We start from the raw sequence: 25,704 nt of genomic DNA, 5'->3' as shown, positions 1-25,704 counted from the left end.
CGGTCGGGCGGATCTCAAAAATCGTCGCAGCCCTTACGGCGGCGCAGGGCGCAGCTGATGAGCGTGTGTACCTCGAGAACATCCAGCGGCCATGATGGCTGCGACCTCTCTCGCTTATCGGCACAGAGGGAGAGAGATATCGGGTCGATACTTCGGAGTCGAAGCGAGCGAGCGACCGTAAGCGCGTTCTCTCCCAGCAGGAGCAGCAAAACGGGTTAAAGAGGAGGGCGAAAGTGAAGTCAGCAGGGCGAGGAAAGAGAGGGGGGACCGTTTCACCACTCCTTGTTTTCGCGTTGCTCGTCGACGATTGGCCGTGGCAGCCGTGGCGAGGCGCGGAGCGCGGTGATATCGAAGGATAAAGGAGGACGAGGAATCACAAGAAGACGCGCGCGGCTCACCGGCGCGCGATCTTGTTTTTAATTCCATTTAATCGCCCGGTTTTTAATGTTTCATCAGATCGACCGGGATGGGGCGAGATTGGTAGGTGTCAGGATACGACCGTACAATCCAGGAAACCCCCCTCCCTCTTCCCCTTCTGTCTCTCTCTTCCTCTCGCTTTTTCTCAATCTGCCTCTCTTTCTGCCGCTCCTTCTCTCCCTCTCCTTCTTTCTCTCTCTTTCTCCCCGCTCTCCCATACGCTCACTCGCCCTCTCCTCCCTCTCTCGCTGCTTGTTCCCCTCTCTCTCTTTTTCATCCCCTCCGACCGCTTCTCCCCTTTTCCCACCCTTTATTCCTCATCCTTATCTTTCTCCTCATCTCACCTCCTCTCGCCTCCTCTCTCTGTCTCTCTCTCTCTCTCTCTCTCTCTCTCTCTCTCTCTCTCTCTCTCTCTCTCTCTCTTGCTTTTATCCATCCTTTCTTCCTTGCCGTCCTCCCATTTTCCTCGCTCACCCTCTCCTCTTCCTCTTCCTCTTCCCTATCTTCTCATCCCTATCTTCTTCCTCCTTCATCCTCTTCTTCATCCTGTAACCGTCCTCCTTCTTGAACAATAAGAAGACGGAAGAGAAGAAGAAGAAGAGAGGAAGAAACAGAAGATGAAATAGTTGAAGAAAATGAAGAGGGAGGGTAAGAGGGTGAAGAAGAGGAAGAAGAAAAATAAAGTGTATAGAGAAAAAAGAAATAGAAGAGGGAAGAGGACATGCTGGTGTGCTCATTTCATGCAATGAAGCAATACAACCGATACAAGCGTCACCCATTTTGTTTTGAAGATCGGAAAGAGATTAAAAAGACGCACGAGTTTTCGCAGGGAGTCCCCTCCCCCATTCGAGTGTTGAAAAGAACAGGAAAGAAAATTTAATAGACGAAATCGACGGAAACGGTCGTGCGTCGGTGAAAAAGAAGAGGAGAAAGGAAGATAAAGACAGAAACGAACATGGGGTTGGTAAAACTTTCGCGTAAAGTTTCGCGCGAAACTTAGCGAGATTATTGCCTCATTCACTTATTGCCTTTTTCACGAAAATAGGTTCCAGGGAATCACTGACTTCCGACTAACTTCACAATTATCCCAAGGCGGTGCAAATTCAATAATACATATGGCGCTTAACTTATGTTAAATTTATATAAATAAGAAAATGTATGTATGTAAAAAACTGTCATTATATGTAGTAGAATACACGACAATTGATGGAAGCGAAAATCAAAGTTCATCTCATCAAATGACGAAGAAAACATCTCGTACATTTCGTATGTTTTACTTTCACTTCTGTCAATTCGTGTATTTTACTAAAATGACATTTTTTACATTTTTCATTTATGCAAGTCTAACATCCATAAATCTAACAGCCAAGTGCCATATGCATTGCTGAATTCGCACTCGGGATAACGTGTGGAAGTTAGTCGGAAGTCAGTAATTCCCTAGAACTTATTTTCGCGAAGAAAGCAAAATAAACTGTACAATTTTGTAATATATTGAAAACTATATCGCGAACGCGAAAACAACATCGCTAGTGCTGTCAGCGCGTTTCGGAACGCGGCCGCTGACAGCATTATTTCGGAACGCAGCCTATGATGACGGAGAAAGAGAGAGAGACAGCGAGATCCCTCTCTCCAAGAGAGCGCGCGCTCCTCCGGCCGCGAGCGCTCATCGCGTCGACGTGTAGTCGCTGGCGTTGCCGCCACATCGGGATTCTCTCTATCTTAATCACGATGCCATCGATTATACGAGGATATACGTATTACGAAAGCGGGCGGTGCAGAAGCTTGAAAGGGCTTCGCCCTCACCACTCCTCGCTTCGTTGCTCGTCGACGATTGGCGGCGGCGACGCTGGCGGACGAAAGGACCGTGTGGGATACGCGGCCGACCACCGCTGCGACGGAGGTGGTAGGATCGGGACGAAAGGACGTATGGTGGGGAGCGCGCGAGGCGCGGAAGGATATGCCATGACGGATAAGAACGAGGTGGTGAAGCGCGGGGACTCCCTCTGTCTCTTTTCGATCGGCCGCGTCCGCCGATGGGGGAGCGAGACGACCGACGGTGAGTCGTGAAACGCCATCATCAAGCATTCATACGCGCGCAGCGACCAAGTGTTTACCGGAGGTGAACACTTTCCGGCCTTTCTCTTTCTCCGAACATCTCGCTGCTGGCGAACATCTGGGGTATCTCTCTCTCTCTTTCTCTCTCTCTCTCTCTCTCTCTCTCTCTCTCTCTCTCTCTCTCTCTCTCTCTCTCTCTCTCTCTCTCTCTCTCTCTCTCTCTCTCTCTCTCTCTCTCTCTTTCTCCTTCCCCCCCCCCTCTCTCTCTCTCTCTTTCTCTCTCTCTCTCTCTCTCTCTCTCTCTCTCTCTCTCTCTCTCTCTCTCTCTCTCTCTCTCTCTCTCTCTCTCTCTCGGTTCCTTGTATCCTCGCAAGAGGAAGGCGCGCGTGCATAATATAGAGTGCTAGAGCTAAAATACGGTGAGGGGTCCGGATAGATGTAATAATGTATGGATGAAACGGGGAGACCCCCGAGTGTTCAGTCGATTGGATTAACGTCTTCGGTGACGAATGTGTTAAGGTCGAAAAAAGTATGTTTAATTCTCCGATGCGACGTCTGTCAGTCATACAACGAGCTTTCTCTTTATCTCGTTGGGAAATTTCTTGCCGAATCCTTGTATTTAATCCTTGTATACGGCACATCTTACACATAGAAGACTCACGGATTCAGTCGGATTCAGTCCGAAATTTAAATCTCGTTGTTTAAATTTCCTTTCTTTTTCATTCTATTGAATTCAACAGTGTGTGCTGACGTGAAGAAGAAATTTAACATAATTCCATAAAAGCACGCCAATTTTATTCATCGCGGAAGAAATTATAGATTTTTAATTTTGCAAACAGAGGACTCATGTTTAGTGTATAAGAATGTAATATTTTAAATTATAGAATAGCCTGTGTTTCGGGGGAGAAATTCAGGCTTTCTGAAATATACGGGCTGATTTTAAGAAAATCTGGAAAAACTTTTAAGCGGGACAAGCGGAGATAAGCAGGGAAACATTTTCTTTCGCTATTTCTATTTGTTGTATTAACTTGTATTGAAACGATATAATGTTACAAGAAACGTCATTTCTATTTGGAAAAAGTTTGCCATTTAGACAGATTGAAGCATATACTGTGAACTTCATATTTTTAAGTGTATCAAATGACATGATTTAAAGCGACGAGAAAATTTTAGTCAATTACACGCTTGCGAATACGAAAATAACACTCGGATTTACGCAATCAATTTTAATCGGTCTACTTTCATATTTCATGTGTCCTAGGGGCCGCTGAATCTATGTTAAGACTAACCCCCATCCGCCCCCTCTGGGGAATAAGGCAGGGGATAACCTTAAAGTTTCAAGCGAGTGCCTATATGAAATTAATCGTTTCTGTAATCTACATCACGAATCAAGCAACTTTTGTCGCAAACATTTTTTCCTTAAGACCACTACTTAAAAAATTACAAATGTTTGGAGTTCAGGAGCTGGGATAATTTGACGAAAAGTTTAACTAAAGATGACAGTAAAACGCAAAGTAACATGACGTAATTCGATTCATTGAGTGCTCAAAGTGACGAGGAAAGATTTGTTTATTCCAAGAATGAAATATCTTCTCGCATTCGGGACAACATTTCGGAAGGTTACCTCGGCACGTGCTTCGTTTATTCGGCCATTTTTTTTAATTATTTATCCAAATATTGCGTTTTCTTCCACATATTCCCGTGAAAAGATCGCGAGACGTAAGATTAGGGGACCCAGATGGCCATTGAATGGGTCTCTCCTCTACCTGTCTGTTTTCCAATTATTCGTTTAATAATAATGTACGTATTATTGTTGCACGATGCGGTGAAACTCCAACCACATCCCCCTTGTAATATGCAGCGCCGCATCTTCCAGCAGCCAAGGCGATTTATCTCTTAATAAATCAGGATATGTTTTTCCTTGACAATCGACGGTTCCTCCGGCGCAAAATATACGGTGTAATCACAAAATCACCGATGATTCCACATCAAATGTTCAACGATTGTTGATACTAGAAAGACAGAGATCTTTCGAAAAGGAGAAATTATGAAGATTAATCAGATCAACCCGAGAAGAAAAGTCAAGTACCATTTTGCAAAAATCGCAATAGTTGTTTGTTAAGTTATTACTGATTGAAAATAATCACATCTAGAGACTTTTTTAATCGATAACTTGAGAATTTTCGTGCTTCTTCGCAAAATTGTAAAAGACTTTTTCGTTCAGAATGATTACCTAACCTACAATTATATGACGGCTATTGTGTCTAGCGATAGATATGAGTGAATTGAACTTTGAACTCTGAATCTCAAACCTGTCGCTATAAACACAATGGCCATCACATAATTATAGGTTAGGTCGTTCTGAACAAAAAAGTTTTTTACTATTTTGCAAATAAGTACGCAAATTTTCAAGTTATCAATTAAAAGATGTGGCCATTTTTAATCATTGGTATAACTTAACAACTATTTAATAATATAACTTAATAACGATTTTTGCAAAATGATACATGACATTTCTTCTCAGTTTGATCTGATTAATCTTTAGAATTTTTCGTTTCCGAAAGATCTCGGACACTCTGTATAATTGTCTCTATAAGATTTAACAAGATGATTTGCACTTCAAGAGCCTTCTACAAAATCAGTCATTGTTAATTACTCGCTCGCTCAATAATGATCTTACTGGTCATTGTGAAATGCCATTGATATATTTTTTTCGTAAGTGAACGTCAAGCTTCAAGGAAAAGAACTGATTTTACCTTTTCATCCATTACAAAAGCGAAGCAAATTATTAAATTGTCAGACGGACTACGTCCAATTACAATTGTACAGCTTTATACAAAAAAAAATCTTCCCGTGTAACTCGTAAATTCTTACTTTCACGAAAGGAATGCTGATGATGCGCCGACTAAACCGTAACCGTTGTTCCAACCATGACCAAATGTTGAGCAGAACACGCGCAAATTTGTAACAAAAGCAGCCTACCTGCATAAATCTGTCATCAACCTTCCTACGTTTCGCGATTTTGTGAAAATACGAATTCAATTGATCAAACAGGGAAGGTGTATGAAGTGAGAATTTTCGAAAGTTTATCGATCTATCGATGATGAAAAAATGAATCATTTCACAGACAGAAAGTCAAATAATTACCTGAAACTCGACGAAAATTAGTAGACATTGGGAGCAAATATTTATATTAAATACTCTCCAAAGTGTAATCAGCTCCATTGGAATGTTATATTTACAACTAGCAACTCAGTTGCAAGTATGACACCGCCGTCAATAAAAATTGTTAATAATAACGATTGTTCCCATTGTTGACGCAGTTTGCAAACACAGACAATGTCGTCACACGCCAAGGGCGTAGGAGCCAATAATTCCGCCGGCATAAATGCAGAAAGTGGAATTTTTGTACAGACTTGAAGGAAGTGAAATCCAGCTTATTTTTATTGAGAATCAGTACGATATAAAACGAAATAGAGTGAAGCGAAAGTGTTTCCAAGGAAAATTAGCGAACACTCACTGATGATGAGGAAACCACCGTTTTCGTTGATTCAGTTCGAGATACTTTCATCTTAAAAGGGAGCATTGTCTCTTCTTTATACTATTGTATGAAATAAACTCTATTGCGCTATCATGAAAATACGTCCAACATTTTGCAAACTCCTGGAGCGTGGGCGAAATCACATCGTCACGGCTAATTCGTCACGTGACCGAGCGACATGAGGACCAGATCTAGTGGTAAGTAATGAGATATCCAGCGTAAAAGCGGCGTACCCATGTTTTGGAATAAGGCGTCAACCTTGACGGCAGGGGGGAGCGAGAGGGACGGATTGTGTGTGCCGTAGTCATTCTCAGTCCTGGAGAGGTTGTGAGAAACCGCATCGGAGCACATCTACAAGAAGAAGAGAGAGAAAAGAGAGGGACTGGAAGGCGAAGCAAGTGATGCTGGAGAGGTGAGAGTGCAAGGCGCCGCAGGGATGGATGGGAGTCGTTTTTCTGTCGAAACTTCAGAAGCGAAACGTCACACCAAAAAGGAACCAGTGGATGGTCGTAAAGTAACTTCTAGCTATGATTGCACGCTATAACCGTAAAACACAATGCCGGCCATTGCGCTCCTTAGCTATCCCACCGCCGAGCTTGAAATACGACTTGGGTTTTCTACTTACCTCACTGCTGCGCTCCGAAGGGACATTCCGGTCGACCCAGCTATCATCGCGCCATTACGAACGATCAGCGATATTTCACCGCATTTCCTCACGGTATGCCGCGCCTAAGCTTTGGCATTCCGAATTATATCTGCAATTATATCGCGATAAAAGTCTCGGTGAGGGAAGGGGGATAAGGGATTCAAGATCGACGAGGCACAAGTCAGTCGAGTTTTCATCGTATGGGATGCTCGTTTCCTCATTCGTGGCGATTTCTTCGGAAATTCGGTGTTCCTCTTTGTTTCATTCGCGGTTTTGTCCTGGTAAGACAACATATAGGGTGTAAAAAATATTCGTACATTAGGAATATCAACTATACCTCTCGGAGGAAACCTTACAAAATATTAATTTACTTTTTATTATTTTAAAAGATTAAGGTGCACAAATATTTCTTGGACCTTAGAAATTCGTTTTTTTTCGTTATTTTATTGTTCCAGAATACAAAATGTTATGATTTATAAGTTTTTCATTGGCATTTGGTTAAGGGAGAAAATCATTTATATCATATGCAAAAATGATTATTTGTTTACTACTTATTATCATGCAGAAATAAACTACATTTTCTGAGAAAATATCTGACGCACGAATACTTTTTACACCTGTTTTTATTATACCTATATTATAGAAGACGTAACCTTACTCAATAACAATTTTTTCATTCATTCGTTTGATCCGTATCATTTAAAGTAAAGGATACAGTTAGTCGATATGTTGCTTCTTTTTTTGCTAATGTATTGTATATGGAACAAACATTAAATGTTTGTTTAAAAATATAGAAATTTTTAAAAGTGTAACGTTTCAAATATGTGAATCCAGATGACAAACTTAAACAGAATTCATTTGTTCTCTCTTTATGTGCGTTTCCTCGAAGATTTTTTTTATTTCTATTTTACATTAAAATTAGACAAAACATAAGAAACACTTTGAATATTTATATTTTTCAAATATGAGTATACAAAGAATCTAAAAATATTGAAAGTGTTTTAAATATTTTTTATTTTTATTCTTCTTCCTGTAATAAATTTAGTAGTTGTTATTAAAATAAAAGTCTTTGTATTGTACAATATTTAAAATTCATACAGGTCTTATTCGCTAAAAAAAATATGATTTTTCATATTCTATTTTCATTCTAGACAAAAGAAAACTATATTTGATATAAGAATAGAATTCCTGATTGGTATTATATTGAAATGAGCAAAATTGAGACAAATTTGAGCATTCTGATTCGAATCCACGTTATATTTGAAAAAGACTTGACAAATTTCTTTACAGTTGTATAGAATATATTATGTTGATATCCATCGCTGGTCGATTTTCTTGCGTTATCTCCAATTTGTTAATAAGTACGGTATAATAATATCTTTAAAATTCTATAAAAATAAACTATAAATATAAGCTGTAGAAAAATACAACCAAATCACGTTAAAAGCGATAGTTCTTATTCGATCATGATTAGGTCCAACCCATAGTGAGTGACTTCGGTTTTTTGCTCCAAGTCCCATAATTTCTGGCAAACAATGTTTTACACGCTGCCTTAACAGCTGGAACCTTGCCAACTTGTTTAAAGCTCGAGAATTACGAATTCAGATAGCAGAGGGAAACTGAAAATTACGTTAAAGAAACAAAGAAAAGAGGGAAAAACTTTAGACTTAAAGCATTGTAAATCAGGATTGACACTTTGCAGATCGCTGTCACATGTACACGATTTTATTGCGCTAGCATTTATCGCTGTAAAGAGATATTTTTTTTGCACGATAATAGTCTATAATTTCAACACTAATTGCTGTACGAAAGTAATTTTACAAATTTGTGCATAAAGAAGATATATGTTTCTTCAGATAGAGTCTAATGTCTAATGCCAATTTCTTCACCTGTATATAAGTTCTCAATAATTTTATCTAAAAGATACCTTCCAGACTCGCTTATCTTCACCTTTGTATCCGGCAGATAAACTTATTCTCTACCCGAAGTAGCGGATATCTGACAGATATTGATTTCAGGGCCCCGGCAGAACCTAAAAAGTTACAAGAGTACGTAACTGTTGCTATTTTTATAAAAATACCAACACAACAAATAGATTCGTTGCTCGTGGATATCAATATTTTTTAATCTGACGATGATATATAATGATGATGTATTTATGGAGCTTATACAATAAGAAATAAGCCGAAAAATTTTCAAGTGTGGGGGGTGACACCGAATTTTTCGAACGGTTTCTTTTAAAAAAAGGATTTATATCCTCTCTCTCTTTCTCTCTCTCTCTCTCTCTCTCTCTCTCTCTCTTTTTCTTTTTCTCTCTCTGAAAAAAAATAGAATATGGTAATTTATAGTAAAATTATAATACATTTGATGTCAAAAGTTAGTGCTGTAGTATGAAGTATAGTTATCTGCTAAATATATGGGATGTCTCGAATCGTTTGGTAACAAAAAATCGTAAGGATTAATCAGATCAGACTGAGAAGAAAAATCAAGTATTATTTTGTCAAAATCGCAGTAGTTATTAAGTTTATTAATAAGTTATTAATGATTGCAAATAATCGCATCTGAAGGCTTTTTTAATTTACAACTTGAAAATTTACTTATTTATTTGCAACATGATAAAGGACTTTTTTCTTCAGAATGACCTAACCTACAATTTTTCTGCATTAACCTAATATTTTTCTGCGATTTTTGGAAAATGATATATGACTTTTCTTCTCAGTCTGATCTGATTAATCTTCGCAATTTTTCGTTTCTAAAATGTTACGAACACCCTGTATATACGTAATCAGAGGTTTCAGTAAAGGAAACGAATTTTTAGTTATCTGATGAATATCTTTATTCGAGAGATAACTGTCGAGAGAGGTACGAAGAAATCACGCGTTATTGAAATCTCGCAACCTGCCGACGGCGGACTGCCGCAGCCGCAGCCAGGCGAAAATTCCTCCGCGGCAAGAGTGCGGTCACCAATGCATCAAGAAAGTTCCCAATTGGATTGCAGGTGGTTCCCAGGGGTAACCATAGAGAGCAGTAACGTGTTAAATAAATTTCCGCCGTTGTCTCGAAATTTTTTTAACCAAAGTAACAAAGCCGTAAGACAAATTAAATTACGTGAAAAAGTTTCGTGTTCCTAAATTATCGCGAGAAACCGAACGACTGTACGAGCGTTGATTCAAGCATTAGCACGCTCGGACCATGCCACTCGAAAAATCTGCTCGAATCCGACGATCCGCAATTTCAGAGAGATTCCAAGGGAAGAGTCCTCGTCTCTGGGACAACTCTCACCGGTCGAGGCTCATCACGGTCCCCGCAATGCGCGCCCCGCATGGTCGCCGGTATACTCCCGCGTCGATAACGGAAGATCGATTGCGCGGAAAAATTGTTTATTCCTGCGGCCAAATTTCCCCGGTCTGCGGCATGTCGCAGTGAGCAAAGCGACCTATTCGGGACGTGATAGGGGGAGGAGGAGAAGAAGGGGCGAAAAGCAAGCAGAGTTACCAGCAGCGATGCAGCGGCCGTATCCGTATCGACTTTAGCACCATAAAAGAGAGCGATGCGCCTCGTCGGCCAACGGCACGTGCTGACATATGGGTTTTCAGGGCTTTGCCGCGTCTAACGCTGGACTTTCACTGTGCGGGGGTGGTAAATGGGGTGTCATCGTGTTAAATGGCCCTGATGCCCAAAGGCGGTCCATTGAAAGCGCTCTCGGGGCTCTCTCGCGCGGGTGGAAGGCAATTCTTGCGGCTAATTCCCGCCGTTTATACGTTTAATTGCCCTTGCCAGCCACCTGGACCACCGCCGCTGCCGCTGCCGCTGGCCGGTCGGCCCATCAGGCGAGACGTGCTTTAGAAGCGACCCGATCCGAGCATTCCGCACGATCTCTCAGGCATGTGCCGCGTCGTTGTCGTCGTCGTCGTCGTCGTTGTCGTTGTCGTCGTCGTCGTCACGAGCATGATGAGCACAGCGCGAGTTATTGATTTACGACAGCGCGTCTTTTCCGTGCCGCGGCGCGCGCTAACGCTCCAGGACATGCTCGGGAGACCGTCGGTTTCCAGCGAGCGGCCGTCGGCGCCCAGCGAAGGTAATAATATTGGCTCGTCCTATAAGTGATGTAGCTACTTAAAATAAGTTCTTAGAATAACGCGAAAAAGAAACACATTCAACTTTAATCTAAAATTTATCCTTACCACTATCATTTACAACTTGTTTTCCCATGTTACTTTTAAATACCCGCAATACCCTGACGATGGAAGCTTCAGTCCGAAGAATCGGGCTCTTTTCGGACATGATATTCCGACTCCGCTGGAGCCATCTTTGACTTTGGCTCGCACTCATAATATCTGGAGTATAAATTTTGCATATTTTATTTATTACTGCTGTAGCGCAGTATTGGCGAAACTGTGAAAGCAAAAAAAGTCTTGAATACTCTTTCGATACTTCTGTGATAATGTTTATTTTTTCATTTTTAAATTCACGTCTTAAACATTTAATGCCGATGCGAATTTAACACTTTGCGGATTCTCAAGGCGAGTTCCCATTTTGACAGAAAAGAGAACAGCCAAAAAGCCAAAAAAATGACAGAGAAATAGAGAGAGAGAGAGAGAGAGAGAGGGAGAGAGACAGACTATCAGCGCGACTTCTGACTGGATGTTGCCTTTCTGCTTTTTACTTTTCTGCCAAGGTGTGAATCCGTCCTAATAATACATGGGACGATTACGCAATAACTATAAAATATTATATCGTTCATTTTAACTAATAAGAAAAAACCGCATTTTACTTATGGGATAACCTAATATAAAACGGAGTTACAATAAAAGTCGTAAGTGTTCGTAAGAAAATTGACCAATCGCAATTACTGCTGAGGAATAATCAATTGTATCAATTTTCTTAGGATTTTACGACTTGGGACTTTATGGCTTTTATTGGAAACCCCGTTTAAAAAACTTCTTGCATCTCATCTGCATCTTCATGTCATTGCTGTGATGCGACGGCATTGAACGTGCACTATCCAATCGCTGAATGTCAGTCGGGGTTTTATTAAATAAACAAATTCATTTAAATTCAGCATGTTTTTTCGCGTTGTGATTGGACGAAACAGTCCGTTTCGCTTGTTCCGCACACAAGTTCGACGCATTTTCATTCCAACGGTATCGAAACATGCAGAGACTCGATTCCGTCCCGCTTCTTACGAGGTGCACAAAGGCCATCGCACACAAAATGCATGGAACACAAACATAACATAACATAACATAAGGATAAGAAATATATACAATCTACACAAATGGGCATAGCATAAAGCTTGATCAATGAGAACTGAGGAACAATAAGTATTATTCAAGAATATACTTCTAACCTAGATATTAATGATATATGTCAAGTTTGAAATTTGTGGGTAACCAGAAGAAGTTTCCAAAAGATTTTGCTTAATCTCCTTAATAATAATGGACAATGGACGATTATATGTATATTGCAGTAATATTAGCAGTAATATTGCAGTAATATTAGCAGTAATATTACAGTAATATTAGCAGTAATACTGCAGTAATATTTGCTTAATCTCCTTAATAATAATGGATATGGACGATTATATGTACATTGCAGTAATATTAACATGTTATAAAATTTTAAAACGTAGACATAATAAACGAAATAAAAACCGGTTATGAGTACGACCGATATATATGGCTCGACCACAATTTGGTGATTTCGAACATCTCTTTCAAGAGTTAAAAGAAGATGCAATAATCGTACGCCGTCAGGAATCGAGCCCTTGGTACACCTATTCGCTTTCCGAACGCAACTTAAAATAGGATTGCTATTTTAGGTTGCGTTCGAAAAGTGAATCAGCGTTAATAGTGTTCTTCTCGAACTTTCGGCGAGGCATTACATATGGGCATTTGATTGGATGTGCACAGACTCGATGCATAGAAATTTCGTTCTTATGGAATTTTTTGTTTGCCATGCACATGTTATGCTTATATTTATGCTATGTTATGTAAATCAATATGGCTACTCTATGCTAGATGCTCATTGGTCGAGATGGCTTTATGCTACGTATATGAAGCTATGCTATGCATATGTATTTTGTGTGCGATGGCCTTAATAGACCGAGCACATAAATAGAATCTCGATCGGAAACGGATCGGTCAAATCTCGAAATCTTGTGATTCCCTTCGTGTTCCGAAAAGGTGCATAACTGATCCTGAAATCGAACGGTCGCCCGCATTAAACGGTTCGTGTTAAGCAAATATAAACGTAATTAAACAGCCGGCCAGGTAATCAACCTCGTTTTAATCTCGTGAAATGCTATTCATTCTCACAGATATTTTCGTTACCATAGAAAGAGAAAAAAGTGTCTAATATTTGTAACTGCGATCGCATAGCGAAAGGATTATTAGTCGGGAGAACCGTTTTCACAATAAGTACTACTACAGCTGTATCAGCGATAATAATATACGTGTATTATAATTGCTACTTTTTGCTAGAATAACCAGAAGATACAGTCGGTGAGGGGGGGGGGGGAGCGAAAAATAACTACAACTCCACTAATATCAACTATTTTGGCTCTCATTGCGGCGGTGAAGTCGTCGTAATAAAAATGGATTAAGTAGAACTAATTGGAAATGAAGTTAATACTAATTTTATTCTTAATTTATTTGTCTAGTCGTGTATTCCAAATCATGGCAATAAAATATACATAAAATAAGGTTATGTCCAAACATGCCATGCAAATGGCATCAATCAATTTTAATGTAGTATAAAAATGACAAGCAACTAAATTAATATACCTTTTGAAATTTTCTAAATGCCTTAAAATGAATGAAACTTGTTTCTAAAACTAAAAAAAAACTTTGCCTTTTTCAGCAAGCCGCTTTCCTGCATAAATAAATGCTCCCTTTCCTCTATTAACTTTATGGCGATAGGTGAACCTCGCATAATGTGCAGATGGCGCTAGGCCTTCGGATTCTATGAAATATAAAAATGGTGCAATTTAGGAGTCGATACGATATCGGCGAATTTCCCCCAAGTCTTCTCTCTATATCGTGGGATCCACTTGTCGCCAGAAAGATGGGAAAAGGTTCTCAGGTAGCTGCTCAAAGCTGCTCGAGCGAATTTCGAGCAAAGTTTGCTATCAATTTTTTTATGGCAGATAGCTGACAAATTTGATGCAGGATCTATGTTATCAAATTCTGTGTGCCAAACCGCCGCCGAATATGCGACAGAGCTTGCTATCGGGCAACTCGCAGCAAATTTGCGTGAATTTGCTTGCCGGGTTGTGGCAAGCGGAGGGAAATATTTTTATTGAAATAATTTAGATAATAAATAACAAACAATCCATTCATCGTCAACCCTCAAAAAATTAATTGAAACACCTAATACAATATTTTAAAAATAATACACAGCGCGTGCGAGAGAGAGAGAGAGAGAGAGAGAGAGAGAGAGAGAGAGAGAGAGAGAGGAGGACGAAGGAGCGAGGAAGAGGGAGGAGAGAAAGAGCGAATGCAGGAGCGTACGGAGCTCGCATGCGGAATTAATCCCATAGCTAGTAGGAGGAAACGAGGCGCGCTCCTCGTCAAAGTGTCGTCGTTATCAACGTCCTGCTCGTTCCTCGGTTGACGGGTCGTAAATCGCGTATCGACGGGTCACGCGAGCGCGAGCGCGAAAAAAGGCGATACGAACGAACCGGCAAAAAAAGGGAGAAATTGATGGAGCGGCGGAACAGGGGCTCGCGGTGGACTTGGAAAATGGGTGGATCGGCGGTTCGAGTTTGGGGAGAATCACGCGGAGGAAGCGAGGAGGACCCGCGACACGTTATATTCGCGAGGGGGGAGAGAAACGGCCGAGGACCGCCGGCAAGGAAATAGAATATAGATGTGAGAGGTGAAGAATAATGAGACATGGAAATAAAAGCAGAAGCGCGCGCGCGCGTGCGCGCTCACAGCGCCCCCTCTCGTCCCCGATGCGGTGTCGACGCAGGAATTTTGCGAATTTCCGAAAAGATCGCAGCCTCTCGGCGGCCTCCGATGCGAGGATCGATCGTGTCATCGAGGCGGGAGTTAAAAACAGAATAGCCGGAAAGAGGAAGAGCAGGAGAGAGACAGTAAAAAAGAGAGAGGGGGAGAGAGAGAGAGAGAGAGAGAGAGAGAGAGAGAGGGTGGACGTCGATGGGCTGCACGCCGGCCGCGATCTCTAGGAAAATGAACGCCATAAATAAAGCCGGCCCGGCCAATAATTCCGTCGCGATCGAGCGACGAGAGTTTTTCATCGGGCCGCGCGCGAGAAACGGTGGAGCTTGCGGGCGCTGAGGAGGGGCAAGCGGGGAGGGGGGAGGGGGCGAACGAAGAGGCAAGGAAGACGACGACACGAGAGAAAGCGGGAAACACAACGAAGAACGTGGACAATGTGGCACGGAAAAGGGAGGTGATGGGGGGCGAGCGACGCGCTCGGGCAGTTTGTAATCAAATTTAAAATTCCCAGCGCGGAGGAGGCCGATGAAAGAGTAACCAACGGACACGATCGAAATGGTCCACGGGTCGTCCACGGGCGCGTCACGTGACGCCGAATAAACGGACGGTATCCGTGCGGCGGATTCCTCCGGATTCCACCACCCCTTTTCGCGCGACTTCCTCCTGTGTACCTCCTCGCTCCCCCTCCTCCCTCCCTGCCGCCCGTCCGCCCTTACTAACCGCTCGGTCTCGGATTTCCCTGGGGGACGGTGGGACCCGATGGGGGCTGCCGGTAAAAAAGTCCGTGGAAGTGTTATCCTACGCGGCAAGGGGCTTAGCATGGTCGAAAGACCCCATTAGAGATACGCGCGGGGATTCAAGCCGGTGTAATATCGATAAGTCTAAGACTTCTCGACGCTGCACGCAATAAAGAAAGACCGAGGTCGAATCGAGCATCGGTGATGGCGGCAGGTGGAGGGGAGATAAGTGTGAAAACTTAAGCAGCGTAAGCAAATTGGCTAATTACGCCTGAGAACATAACGCCATGTTGCTGTCCAATGGGAGAATTCTTCCTTTGGGCAAGAATAACCCTTCGTGTAAGTATTATTTACCACTGTTTCCTCTTTCGTTTTTACGATGTTCTGTTTACGGTTTAATGAAAATAAGTATGACTTCAAATTTTTCTGGCATATTAATACTTACTTCACTTATTGCTTCCCATGATTTTTATATACGATTGTGTTTACTTTTATTTATTTAATTAAGTAAATGAAGTTGTAAAAAGAGCAGTTGAAATTTAATTTCTTGGAAAGTATTTAAGATTATTCATACAGCGTAAAAGTTGCAGCAACGTTGCTGCAACTTCTGTACTGTACGGATTGGAGACTGAAAATTTTACTGAATATTCTTCACATGTCAAAATATAATACATATTTTTTCCAGAATTTTTCGCACACTAGATTTGTTTACAAACCAATTATTTAGTGAATTTTATAAATTTGACATAAAATTCGTAATTAATGTTCTGAGAACCCTTTTTATATCGTACATATCTGATTTATATTTATTCAGAGTTACACTAATTTACCCTTATATAGCAGCCCTTATATTGGGTCTGCCATCTTGAGTTCTTGAAATCTGACTTCAGATTTGTAAACGGTGACTCAAAAAATATAGAAAGGCAAAATTTCAGAAACTCGTCAGATAAAAATGTGCCACATAAAGGATTGATGCATTCCGAAAAACACACAAAAATAGCGGACGATCCTTTCTTTAGCGGACGATATTTTATTCTACAATCTCTTCGATTATATATACTAGAATTCAAATACATATCTAATATATAATTTATAATATATTAGATAAATATAATATTTCATATTCATATTCATAAATAAATATTTCATAGTGTATGTATGTGTGTAGCTTTATATGTTAATGTCTAAAAAGAACTCGTATGATTCGTATAATGAAAAAAGAATATTATAGGAACTTTCTACTAATTGTTAACTGTCTGCGTAACAGAGCAACCTCTCCGTCAACTTATACGTAATGGCGGCCAGTTTGGCCGCTTGGTAAAAAAAATTAAGAGCCTCTGAAGAAATTAAGTTTCGACTGTTCAAGAATGTTGGGAAAGCAAATGTTCTCAGGATGAACAAAATACATCGAACCTTATAATTGCTATTCAAGGACAAGAGAACCCCTGGACAAGATTGTCTCGCTCACACAGCCTGGTCGTTCGAAAATAAAGGTGTTAACGTTTCGGCATAGTAGTTTACTGGATTCTCCAGATGTAGCCTTCATAATATTAGACACGACGATTGATAATAGGCATGTCTCATGTATTTAGTACCTGTAGTCATTCTGAAACACGGAATCATGAAAATGTCACATTCCGTCACTCTCTCTTCGGCTCGTGTCCTTTCATTTCGTGTACATTTTTAAGAGACCCTCGGGAACTTTGAAGCCATTTTTTGCTCAGGTTTTTTCAGGTATTTTTTGCCCTGACAAGTTGCCCTGCAAGACGCTTGCGTTTTTTTTTCTACAGACAAGAGCAAAGCCGGGCTGCTGAGAATCCCATTCATTTTCTCAAACTCCAACATTACTGCTCACTGCTTACTGTATTACCGTGGCACACAAAGGACAGGAACAGCAAGCCTTAAGCTGTGAGCAAATTAATCAATTACAGTCGATAATATCAACAAAACATCCTCAAGATTTTCAAAGATGCGCCAACTAGAAATTTATAGCCAATCAGATTGATCTCAATTTGCTATAGTCTATATAAAATAATGTCATCAGGTTCCAAGTCCCATAACGCAGCGCGATAATCAGGATCTCGTAAACCCTTTTAACTAGCTTTTTCGACTGAGCGGATTTTCATCGATCCAAGAGTGATTAATGAAGCCTGTCTCGCCTATATCACAGAGTTTATAACGTCATTAATCGATCACGGATCGCTCAATTCAAGACGCTATTAGATTGCGGGGGCCGCAAATATGCGTGAAACGAAAGCCGTCACCGTGAGCGGACGCCACCTAAACACATCTGACACTTAACGCCCACTATATGCGAAACGCATTTATCTCTAGATGTCCTCATTCGTTAACAGTGTGAAGCACGGAAGTGTAAGGCGTCGTAACGACTAACGTTAGCTGCACAGCCACATAACGATCGTCCTGCTTCCGAGCGGGCCGCGAGCTAAGGATTAAGAATTCATCATGGGAACTTACGGGAAAATGGCATGTGGGAACTATAATATAGCCTGCGTTCCGATATTCACTGCCAGTACTGAAAATCTATAATATGTGACATAAAAGTATATATTTTCCCGTATTAGCAGTGAATATCGGAACGCAGCCCTTATAGTCCGGAATCAAATATAAAACGAACCAACCAACCATTATGAGAACTTCGTCAAGACCCTACACAGAAGGCAAATTATTCAGAATTATTCAGAAATTACAGAAAAATGTGAAATGAAGAAAAATCCCGATTATCCCGTGGGAAACGAAAGAGAAAACCTTGTTTATTCCGTTTAATAATTTTAAAAAATCTGACATTTTGAAAAAAAAAACTCAACCGAAATATATAACTTAATAAAACTTATAAGAGAAATAACACGCCAAGTTACATCCCAATAAGCAACGGATTTAATTATTATACAGGGTGTGTCAAAAGATGAACTAATTAGGAGATGGAAGAGAAGCTTTGAATAGAATACACGGTCTAGGCGGAACAGAAAATCATGATAACATCAAAATGACGTCAAGATTATGGGGAAAACTCTTCTTTTTCGTCATGATTCGATCATTTTCTCACTATTTTGATGTCATCATAATCTTATGTTCTATTGGGTGAGTGCAAAAGTTCGTGCGGAGTTTGTGAGTAAAAGTCACACAGTGATTAGGCAAACAAAAATCTTTATTCAATCAATGATATATTCTCCATCGTTTTCTATAATCTTTTCCCAACGTTCTGGCAGCATACGGATGCCTCGATTATAAAAACTGCGCGGTTTAGATTCGAAGAACGAAGAGACGCCGTTTTTTAAGGCCTCCAAAGAGTCAAAATTTTTTCCATTTAAATAATTTTGCAATAACCGGAACAAGTGATAGTCAGATGGTGCGATATCAGGAGAATACGGTGGATGCGTTAAGACATCCCATTTCAGGCTCTTCAGTTTGCGCAGCGTCTTTTTCGAAACGTGTGGTCTGGCGTTGTCGTGATGAAAGACGACTCCCTTGCCATTTGACAAAATCGGACGTTTCTCTTTTATTTCTCGATTCAGATTGGTTAATTGGCGACAGTACTTGTCCGAATCAATCGTTTCGCCAGCGGGGAGAAGCTCGAAATAGATTATGCCCTTGCAATCCCACCAAACAGAGAGCATCACCTTCATCGGGTGCAAACTGGCCTTTGGCATTGCGTCACCATGCTCACCTGATTGTTTTCATGTCCGTTTGCACTGAACATTGTTGTAGAGGACCCATTTCTCATCGCCCGTCACTAGTCGATCCAAAAACGACTCGTTATTGAGCCGCCCGAGTAAAGAAACGGCTGCAGAAATTCGCTTGATTTTGTTCTTCTCGGTCAGCAAATAAGGCACCCATATATCGAGCTTCAAATCGAATCCCATCTTTTTTAAACGCCGAAAAGCGGTTGGTCGGTCAACGTTTAGTGCTGTAGCAACTTCTTCTGTTGAAATTCGCAGATTATTGAGCACTAAAGTACGCAAAACATCGTCATCAATGTCAGAAGGTCGACCAGAGCGTGGCTCGTCTTCAAGGTTAAATTCTCCGCGCCGAAATTTAGCAAACCATTTTTCCACAGTTCGTTTAGCTGGTGCTTCATCCTGATAAACATCCTGAATGTTTTTTACGGCTGCGGCAACGTTTATTCTCTTCCGAAACTCGTAAAGCATAACATGCCGTAAATGCACCTTATCGATACTCATTTTTAAAGTGATATTTCTCGAAGCAGTTTGTATGAAAACAAATGATTTTTTTTTTAATAACAGCTGAAGACGTCACCTTTCCAACGTTATATAATATGTAGATGGAAGTATTAATGACAACACTTTACGACGCTTATAACTCCATCTATTGAAACTCCGCACGAACTTTTGCACTCACCAATACTTGAGGATGTATATAAACTTTTTTTTATTTGTTATGGTTTTATAAATATAGTTTTATATGAATATATAGAAAGCGTTGAAATATTTCGAAAAATATGCATTTTCGAAAAAACGTTCTATGTAATAAGGTTATAGGATTTTAAGTGGCGCGCCATAGTAAAATTAATATGACTTTAAATAACGTTGTCAAAGTCATGTAAGAATTTAAAATTAAAAAATTTCAATATTTAGGTAACCTTGAAAAGATATATACATATTATTATATTTCTTTATAATATATATTATTATATCATATATATTTTTATTTATTGTATTATATTATCGTTAGAAAAGCGTCATAAAGACTTGCCTGCACGCAGTAGCCTTGCTTTCGAGCAATCCGCAGTCTAAGTTGATATGATTGTATATATTAGAAACTAAATTCATAATTGTATCGTAGTCTTTAAATTTCTACAGCGTCGATAAGCTGACCGGTAAAATCAAAGAAACTCCGATGTTATCCTTAATCTATGTACTTCTCGTTAACGGCTTGCCCACGTGGCGCCATCTCATGGGAGAAAATATCGCTAAGGTAACATCGCTAAACTAGAGATAGTCAATGTCGAAGAAAATAATTGACTTCTCTAAAAAACTAATTTAAAAAATACGTCTATTTTTCATAATCGGTAAAATTTCGAAATTATCGATAATAATCAATTAATTTGAACTGACTAATAATTTTCAGTTCTTCTGCTTCTATGAATATTTTGTTACATGGTATGACTTATTTTGTTCATAGCAATCGTATACTTCTATACGCAGCACATATTGTTTTAGACAGAGAGACAGTTCCAGATGTCACATTTATTAACGTTTTTTTGTTTCCGCGATATAAAATTCTTCCTTCGCGAATTACAATGTGTACCTCAAATATGCAAAAGAATTTATAAATCTGTCTAGCTAAAGCGACGTAATTTGTTATGAATCTTTTGTTATTCGGCGGCACTCCAACATCCTTTTAACCAAAAAGGAAAAGTATTAACGGAAGTCAATATATGACAATTAGCACAAGGATCATCAATTAATTGCATTTTTTATCAAGGCTGATTATAGGAAAATTTACATACATTTATAATATCCCTAATAAAACTTTATATTCTGTACAACGATAATTAATAATAGCTTCCCATGGTATGTATGTATGCTGCGAATGAACATAGAAAATTATGTGCAAACAAATATGTTGTTTATTTTAATAGTGACCATTTAAGTTGTTCCTTGGCCGATTGCAGTACCTGGAGAAGAAATATGGAAGGAAATATTCAAATGATACACACAAATCAAAGTTACAATTAGCAACTTGGAAATGGAAGAGACAAAATAAAGTATTACCTGTGCTACTGTTTGTTCCCCAAGTGGAATGTCATCTGTCCTTAATGCTACTCTTTGCACCACACTTGTTGCATCCGCATCCAGAATTATGCTAGAAATATATCCTGTTAAATCTTTGATAAACCACAGAAATTTAATAAACAATATTACAATTACCCTCCATCACAAATTTCATCCATTGCCAACATTACTATGTCTAAACTGTCCAAGACTGCTCTCTTTTCTACGTTCTTCCTAAGAATTTGACTGACAGAGTCATATAAGCAGTTCAGCACGCTCATTAATATCAACTATAAAAAATACATGATTATAAGATATATTGCATCTGTAACAGTTTTGAAATATTTAACATTTATTATATTTAGTGATACAAACCTCGTTTTCATGTGAGCTACCCATGACATAAAAAAACAAATCTACATTACTTCTGTAAACACACGTCAGACCATCCAGCATGATGATCTCAGCATTAGCTCTGTGCGTCTTGTTGAACAAGTTTTTCTCAAATGTTTTCTGTTCTTTTGATGTGGGAAAGACATTTCGGTCATAATATTTCGCCAGGATTCGATTGCCATCATTATCAAGAATTGCCATTCCTTTTACCGTATATAACGTAGGTTCCTACATTAATTTTTAATGTTAACACAGTATATCACAAATTAAAACCATCATTGCATATATGTATATATACTCAAACACATAGACCCATATTCAGAATATGCTTATAACTATGTTAGTGCGCTGTTAACTAATCAGAAGGCATATTGCATGGCTTTTCATTGGTTAACAGCGCGCTAACATAGATACAAGCGTGTTCTAAGCGTGAATATGGGCCATAATGAATACACATAAAATTATGCAAGATATAAGTTTATAACGTCAACAAGTAATTATGATTCTTTTATTAACGTTATCTAAATAATTGAAAATAATTGAAAAACGAAATAATTCAAGCAAACGAAATATGAAATCAATAATATTGTATAAACTCGCAGAGAGATATATTATGAATAGCTGTCACGCTAGAAATGGGTTATGTCGCAAAACACGTCTGAATATCCACGATGTGTGCGAAGAACGCAAATAAAAATACACCGATTTCAATATGAGTAATTCGAAGCAAGTTTTCCATAGAAATTGCAAAAGATTAATATTTATTTTCAAAGAATTACCAATAATTGCCCATCCATGTTTACGTCAACCTCAACTGATTTTGACGTGTCCAGCAGTGCTACCAGACTAATAAATTTCTCTTCACATGAAGCCACATTCACAATATATAGCCGTTTCCCGAAAAATATATACTGCCATTCTATTGGCTTCATATCATCTTAGGCGATACAATGGCGATAACATGTAGCCAATAAAATAGCTTTGTGTAATATAGTGTCTTAAACTGAACTTATGGTTATATTATAGTTCTTTTTTTAGCTAAATTAGAACTGCGTATTGAAATTCGTTTCTTTTCTTTTCAATGCAAATTTATGCTCATTTCACTTTGACAAAAAGTAAAAAGAGCAATCTAGCTCAAAGAACAGACCTTATGATGAAGTTTCTGAGGGTTTGCCAATGATGCCAAATTTTGGTCCGACTTGTCCAGATAAATTTTTAGAAATTTCTGCCGAACTATAATCATATATCTACAATAATTTTTAAACTTTCATCATTTCATCATATTACAAATATGAACTACTATATATGTATTTCCATTATATATTTAATTATATATAAATTAGAACGATAATTATCTATATATATATACACAAACAATAATTGTCTTCTGATTAAAGCTATTGCGATATCACTTTGTTAGATAAAAAAGCTAGATAAAAAGGCATCGAATATCTCTCTTCATTCCTTCTCTTTCCTTCCTTTTTTCTTTTTACTTGGTATATTAATTCCTTTTGAGTATACTTGTAAATTTGCGAAAGAATTCCGGTCCGTTCCAGTAACCTCTGCAAAGCATCGAATTATTGGCAATAGTTCGAAGTAAAATGTCGCATGTGCATGTATTTGCTTATATTGTTATCACTCGCTTCTATTAACTCACTTCAACATCAGATGCCAGTATATGAATGGGAAGAAATGTTTTTTCAATAGAAACGTGAAGTAATATTCTTTGCCTTGATTCACAGGGAAGGTTTCCAACGGCTGCATATTGTAATCAAACTCGGCTAAGATGCACTTGTTGTAGCCGGTAACTAGCGGGCATGACGCGTAACCGTCATAAATCATGCTTGTTGGTTTGCCAGCCAAATCATCCAGGATATTCTGATACAACACCTTTCCTTGAGCGGCTACACAATCAACGATACATTACATAAATTTCGTTGTTTATTTAATAGCACAAAATCTGTACCTTCAGAAACTTCAGAAAAAGATAGCATAGAAGATTAGAAGACGACGCTCTTACCTATCGCAGCCATAGTCTTTGAATTCGGAGTGTTTGTACAGTCACCTAATCCAAATATATTTGAATATTTGGTATGTCGCAGTGTTTTAGGATCGACGGAAAGAAATCCAGCTTCATTGGTTAACATTGGATGCTCCTTTAAAACTGTAGGAGGTCCCATTGGTGGTGTTACATGAAGCAATGAATACTAACGTGATGAAAATAATGTCAATTTGAAGTATTCTTCAAAACGATCGTTAATATTTGCAGATAAATTTTTTATCACCTCTGGTTTGGAAGGATGAAACGTACCTCCTGTACCAATGTTTCTCCCGAGTTCAGTTTCTCAAACGTGGCCTGCCGCTTATTCGGATCTATTTTCACCAAGTTTGTTTGGAGATTGACAGTGATGTCTCTTTCCTTACAAACAAGCCAAAGGGAATCGGCATATTTCTTAACACCGAAAATAACTGGCAATGCAGTATTGTATATAACATTGATATCACCTCGTAATTTGTGCTGAAACATCATTACTCAAATGAGTATTTTTTTTCTCTCTTGTAAATTGCTAAATAGCTGGTGAGTGCATACTTTACGAAAATAATCCTCAGTGATATATGTGATCTTCTGAGGCGCACCTGGACATTTGACCGGTGAATTTGGAAATGTGAATATTGCAGTGCCTGATTTTGTTTTCTTGATCTTGTTATATACTTCAGTGACCGTGTTAGGTCCATAAATAGAACATACTTGTGTGTTGGGATCGCGTAAGCTCTCTGTCAAACCTGGAATCTGTCAAAAGTATCTTAGTAAAAATACCACTATTCTTGCATAAATACAGTTATATAAACTAGATAAATACTATCTCCTATATCTTACTTTATCCCAGTATAGTTGTAAACCTAGTGCAACAATCATCCTGTCGTACTGTATGATATCTCCATTATGTGTTAAAACTTTGTTGACATTTGGTTGAAAACCAACAACAGAGTCCTTCAGCCATTTGGCATTTTTTGGCAGAACATCCTTCATGTATCTTCTGGATGTCTTAAAGGAACTAATACCACCACCAATTAAAGTAAACAAAGGTTGGTAATAGTGCACCTACAAAGTGGTTTATTAAACAAAAAACAAAAATACATGTACATTGCAGATATATTTATTAACTTACATCACTGGGTTCTACGACGATAACTTGATTTGGATCATTTAGCATCCTGGATAGTTTAGCAGCCATTGTGCAACCAGCTGTACCCCCTCCAACCACAAGAATCTTGCAGCTAAAGCAATAACAAAGCTTAAACATACATCTTGCCCAAATAATACAGCTTTTTCTATATAATATACTGTACTTACGAATGGTGAATTTGTCTGTATTCATTTTTGCTCAGTAGGTTTCTTGAAAGCAACGGAAGATTACGAGATAACAGTAGATAGGACATGATAAAAACTGAGTGTGGCAGCGAATGAATATGTATCTGCGGAAATAAGCTTGCAAAATCAGTAAAATTAATTAAAGCAATTTACAAATATAATTGCAATATTCACAATGTAGCCGCAGCAATCATTCGAATAATTGTTGGAACTTAACAATACCAATAAATACCAAGAATATATGATAAAAATTATCGCCAGTTATGCATTGATATGCTATCAGAGATTATTAAAAATCCGCACCTCACATGTAAGTTGCACTTGAAAATCTTCACTCTAGGGTTAATCCTTCTCTCTTGTTCTCACCCGTCGAATTTGTCACATTTTATCTCGCGATATCGCACACCGGTTTCGAAACTTGTGCGAACTGACAGGAACTTGACCTTGTCCAGCTGTGTTGCGTCGCACACACGTCGGAAATCTAACATCCGGCATATTCTATAATAGACCAAGAATCTCTTTTGTAAACATAAGAGAAAAACAACGTCCGCACAGGGACAAATTAATTATGTTAAATAAATTGGAGCTCCTTTAGTAAGGTGCCTTTTTACAATTAAACAGCCCGAAAACGCAAAGAAATTATATATGTCTTAACTTTTCCCCAATTACCCAAATTATAATAATATCAAATAAATATTATATTATATTATTTCTTTTTTGTTATTACTGTCAGAGATAATTGCTGGTATTTTCGAAATTACGAATAAATATGCGAATTGAGTGTTATTGTATTCAAATTTCAGCTCGGCGCAATTATACAGTCTT

The 25,704-nt window shown here is 39.0% G+C and overlaps 2 protein-coding genes across 5 annotated transcripts; both read right to left on the bottom strand.

The window, feature by feature from the left end:
• Positions 1–20,795: 20,795 nt before the first annotated feature.
• Positions 20,796–22,367, bottom strand: zetaCOP (COPI coat complex subunit zeta). The gene is made up of 5 exons (XM_011151494.2): positions 22,286–22,367; positions 21,489–21,734; positions 21,270–21,403; positions 21,114–21,204; positions 20,796–21,016 (listed from the first exon to the last, which is right to left on the bottom strand). Exons 1-5 carry the CDS (start codon positions 22,301–22,303, stop codon positions 20,969–20,971), a joined length of 537 nt encoding a protein of 178 aa, XP_011149796.1. The 5' UTR covers positions 22,304–22,367; the 3' UTR covers positions 20,796–20,968.
• Positions 22,368–22,867: 500 nt separating this feature from the next.
• Sqor (Sulfide quinone oxidoreductase) lies at positions 22,868–25,704 on the bottom strand. 4 transcript variants are annotated; one of them, XM_011151493.3, is made up of 10 exons: positions 25,607–25,704; positions 25,183–25,377; positions 24,862–24,996; positions 24,677–24,785; positions 24,385–24,609; positions 24,097–24,297; positions 23,818–24,024; positions 23,527–23,713; positions 23,164–23,410; positions 22,868–23,068 (listed from the first exon to the last, which is right to left on the bottom strand). In XM_011151493.3, exons 3-10 carry the CDS (start codon positions 24,945–24,947, stop codon positions 23,008–23,010), a joined length of 1,323 nt encoding a protein of 440 aa, XP_011149795.1. In that variant the 5' UTR covers positions 24,948–24,996; positions 25,183–25,377; positions 25,607–25,704; the 3' UTR covers positions 22,868–23,007. The 4 variants fall into 4 exon arrangements, with proteins under 4 accessions (XP_011149795.1, XP_011149794.1, XP_025159549.1 ...); XM_011151492.3 differs by having other exon boundaries at positions 24,862–24,983; positions 25,607–25,703; XM_025303764.1 differs by having other exon boundaries at positions 24,862–24,903; positions 25,607–25,703.

Source organism: Harpegnathos saltator, unplaced genomic scaffold (genome assembly GCF_003227715.2).
Source record: "Harpegnathos saltator strain DR-91 unplaced genomic scaffold, Hsal_v8.6 scaffold573, whole genome shotgun sequence".
NCBI classification, from domain to species: Eukaryota; Metazoa; Arthropoda; class Insecta; order Hymenoptera; family Formicidae; genus Harpegnathos; species Harpegnathos saltator.
The sequence above is the reverse complement of the archived record's forward strand: the minus strand, read 5'-3'. Positions and strand labels throughout refer to the sequence as shown.

Bases quoted from the DNA above. Each gene is read 5' to 3' on its own strand.
- zetaCOP (XM_011151494.2), bottom strand. The intron at 21,404-21,488 runs GTTTGTATCACT...TATTTTTTATAG, and splicing joins GTAGCTCACATGAAAACGAG to TTGATATTAATGAGCGTGCT. The intron at 21,017-21,113 runs GTAATACTTTAT...TTTCTTCTCCAG, and splicing joins GGGAACAAACAGTAGCACAG to GTACTGCAATCGGCCAAGGA.
- Sqor (XM_011151493.3), bottom strand. From the start codon at position 24,947: ATGTCCTATCTACTGTTATCTCGTAATCTTCCGTTGCTTTCAAGAAAC. The intron at 24,025-24,096 runs GTATGCACTCAC...ATGATGTTTCAG, and splicing joins CTGAGGATTATTTTCGTAAA to CACAAATTACGAGGTGATAT. The intron at 23,069-23,163 runs GTGAGTTAATAG...GATGCTTTGCAG, and splicing joins TACTGGCATCTGATGTTGAA to AGGTTACTGGAACGGACCGG.